The 3495-nt window shown below is 49.3% G+C and overlaps 1 protein-coding gene across 1 annotated transcript; it reads right to left on the minus strand.

Moving 5' to 3' along the window:
• Positions 1–591: 591 nt before the first annotated feature.
• On the minus strand, positions 592–3214 carry LOC147107773 (uncharacterized). The gene has a single exon (XM_086007430.1). It carries the CDS (start codon positions 3029–3031, stop codon positions 1418–1420), a length of 1614 nt encoding a protein of 537 aa, XP_085863556.1. The 5' UTR covers positions 3032–3214; the 3' UTR covers positions 592–1417.
• Positions 3215–3495: the final 281 nt, after the last annotated feature.

A 3495-nucleotide genomic window follows, 5' to 3' on the forward strand; every position in this document is an offset into this window, starting at 1 on the left:
GGTTACTTTGTTCGTCAGGGCTAGCTATTAGCAAATCGCCCACGTACTGGACCAGAGCAGAACCATGTTTCAAGGTCAAAGTCTGCAACTGTCCTTGTAGGCACCTAGAGAATAATGTTGGAGAGTTTACAAAACCTTGCGGCAGTCGGGTCCACGTATATTGTTGTCCATTATAAGTAAAAGCAAAGAGGTACTGGCTTGCCGGTTCCAGTGGCAAGGCGAAGAAGGCGTGCTGGAGATCGACTACTGCAAAGATTTTCGCTTGTGCAGGGACCTGGGCCAGAATGTGAGCTGGATTAGGTACTAGTGCATGAAGCGGTTGTACAATAGCATTGATAGATCGTAAGTCCTGTACTAATCTGTACTGGTTTGGCTTTCCTGATTTTGGAACTGCAAGTATGGGCGTGTTGCACGGGGACTGACATTTAATCAGGATTCCTTGTGTCAGTAGTCCCGTGATCAGTTTATCAATGCTGGGTATCGCTTGTTGTTTCAGCGGATACTGTCGTATGGAGGGTAGTACAACATTTTCCTGTAGGGCGATATGGATGGGAGTTATTTTAACGCATCCTACCTGTGTGGGGTCTTCTGCCCACACTTGCGGATTGACGTATTCCGGTACCTCATTCCCAATGTGGTGGTGCAACTGTGTCAAGACTACCTTTGGCTCTTGGTATAACAGGATAGCTCGACCGCCTGACAGGGCCTGCTCCTGCCGGTCATCTGGGTTAGCTTGTTGAACTGCCTGTTTTACCATGGGTCCTAGATCTTTCGCACGGTAGGGGGAGTTCACTTCCCGGGTGATGTGTGGGGCTACAGTTAGGGGTTGCTTCCACAATTCCGAGGGAACCTCAACATATTCTGCTTTCCCCTCCGGTCCCGTAACTATGGCTCAGAGAACAACATCCCACTCAGTCCCTTCATAAGCTTGGTAAAAATTCTCCAATTCCTTATCTTTTCCACTTCGATCATAAGCTAGGGTTACATGAGATGGGGGTTCATCTTTTAAGTCCAGAGTCCACCATTGTGGGGTGATAGAGACGTAACATTGTCTTTTAGGGGCCCATGGTTTTACAGTTATTCCTTCGTTCCCACACTCAAGTCTTAGTTGAAATGCACATAACAGGTCTCTGGCCATGAGATTGCAATCCAGCCCATTTGTGATCACGAATTGGTGTTTCACAGACTCATTTTGAAATGCTACTTCAACTGGTTCTGATATCGGGTACTGGCACACTTGTCCTTGGAATCCGGACAGGCTTTGTGTCTCCCCGGATTTAGGGAGATTGAGCTCTGATCGGACAGATGACATAGCAGCTCCGGTGTCTACCAGAAACGTATGTCGGCTCCCTTCAATCAGCAGGGATAGAACGGGCTCCTTGTCCGACTGGAACCCGTTCGCCACGAGGTTGGCTAGTCAGTACTGGGGAAACAGATTATTCTGGGAGAAGTCTGTATATCTTCCTCGTCCCCGATTTCCCTGCCAACCTCCCCGTTGTCCTTGCATGTGGCCCCCTCTTCCTTGTCTTCGGGAGGGACATTCCCTGCTCCAATGGCCTTGCTGGCCACAATTAAAACAGGTATCTGACCCTGCTTGCCTCCCTCCTCTTCCTCTATCGCCGAAATTTTGTCTTGGGGGAGTGTAGGGTGGGCCATAATTAGGGACGGTTGGTCCATTGGGATGGCTGGTATCTCTGTACCCTTGTCTATCAACCCACCCTGGGACGCAGTACTGGGGCGCCGTCTGATATCCTATCACATCTTGGGTGGGCTTTGGCTCTTCCTTTTTTATCACGTACTCAGTCTTGACCTTGACCTGGGGCTGACTCTCCTGACTCTTACTCTCTTTCCAATAATATTTCACTGCCCTGGCCATCTGGCTGGGACTATTCTCTGACCAGTCCATATTGTTAGTCTTAATTGCTTCAGACACCGAGGTTGGTAGACAATTTATCAGGATAGCACAGTATTGCGGCGAGTTTGCTCCATTCCGGTAATTAGCATCTCCTGACTGACTCCGATATACCTCAGAGAATCTCTCTAGGAATTCCTCTGCTCCCTCGCCCTTTCGTGGTTTAGTATCCAACACCTTGGATATATCAATGGGTTTCTGCGGGGTGGCGGTTAAAGCAGCGAGTATGGCGCGTTCACGAGCAGCACTCTGTGCGTTTTGAGCCTCTAATGTGGCATGGTCCTCAAAGCCTAGGTTAATCAAAAACCTTGCATGTTCGGCGGGATTCAAGATCTGCTGTACTAACGCCCATAAGTCTCTTGATTCAGCATTATAGACGAGTATAGTAGTCCGGAGGAATTCTACAAACAAGGTGGGGGATTTCTTCCTATCTGGCATCCCGGCTAAGATAGCCATTATCTCGTTAGGTTTCCAGGGGTAGAAGATACCTATGGTCCGGGGGTTATCGGCGGCCACTGGAATATTTGTGTTAAAGGCAGGGTTAGGCATTTGTCTCACCGGCAACTGCCGGGGTGTCGGTTTATGTCTGGCGGGTCTCTCGGTATCAGATTCTGATTCCAGGGATGACAAGTCGTCTCCTGAATCTCCACTGTCAATGTCACTATGGTCCCGGCACTCTAAAAAGGACCTTAAAGCCTTGAGGGTACTCTGGCTCTGACTCTCTAGTCTCTGACTTTGAATCATCTGCCTTTGATTTCTCCGTTTTCGTGACCTTGATGGACTGGGTTGGGGTGGGGAGGGTGTCGTCGGGGGCCGATTATTCTTAGTCCTGAGTCGGGTGTAAAAGGCAACAGGGTCGGTATACTGGGGACCCGGTTGTTGGTCTCCCATCTGGACCGGCGGGGGATTGTTTACTTGAACCGTGACTGACGGCGGCGGGGAAACGGCACTGGCAGATACTTGAGGTGTCGGCGCGGGGGTTTGTGCAGCTGGTGCGGGTGCCACCGGGGGATAAATGTTAACGTACGGGGGGGGAGCGTGGGGAACAACCTGAGCCCTGTGATTCCATTCGTCCAAATCATCATCACCATCTCCCTCTGTCAAGGCAAGGCCAACCATTGGATTACGTAATCCACTCTTATCAGCCTTTCCAGGCTCGCTCGTGGTCTTTTCAGACTCCTGTTTTGAGCGTTTCTCATGAGCGCATTCCTTTTTCAATACCTCTACTGATTTGACTACCCCTCCCCCTGTAAGTGCTATTCCTAATTTTAAGGCATTATCCTGCCAACTTGCTAACAAGGAAGTTTCTTTCAGTTCCAGACAGTACTGTCTCCATAGGGCAATTAGTTCGTTGGCTGTGGTACCCCTGTTACTTTTCCAAATTAGTTCTTGAGCCTTTTTAGCAGCATCTAGATTCTTAGTTCCTCCTAGTGGCCATTGATCACTTCCTAATTTCTTATTCAATCCTCCCGACAACTGTCTAAGTTGCTTTGCTTTGTCAGGATGTTGTTCACAAAGGGCCTGTAAGGCGCTACCCGATTCAGTCGTGGTATCTAAACAGTTGCCCATCTTACTCCCCTTGT

This window comes from Somniosus microcephalus, chromosome 14, assembly GCF_052327205.1.
Source record: "Somniosus microcephalus isolate GS21.2 chromosome 14, FLI_Smic_1.0, whole genome shotgun sequence".
NCBI lineage: Eukaryota > Metazoa > Chordata > Chondrichthyes > Squaliformes > Somniosidae > Somniosus > Somniosus microcephalus.

Excerpts from the sequence above, each read along its gene's own strand:
- LOC147107773 (XM_086007430.1), bottom strand. The coding sequence starts at position 3,031 with ATGGTTGGCCTTGCCTTGACAGAGGGAGATGGTGATGATGATTTGGAC.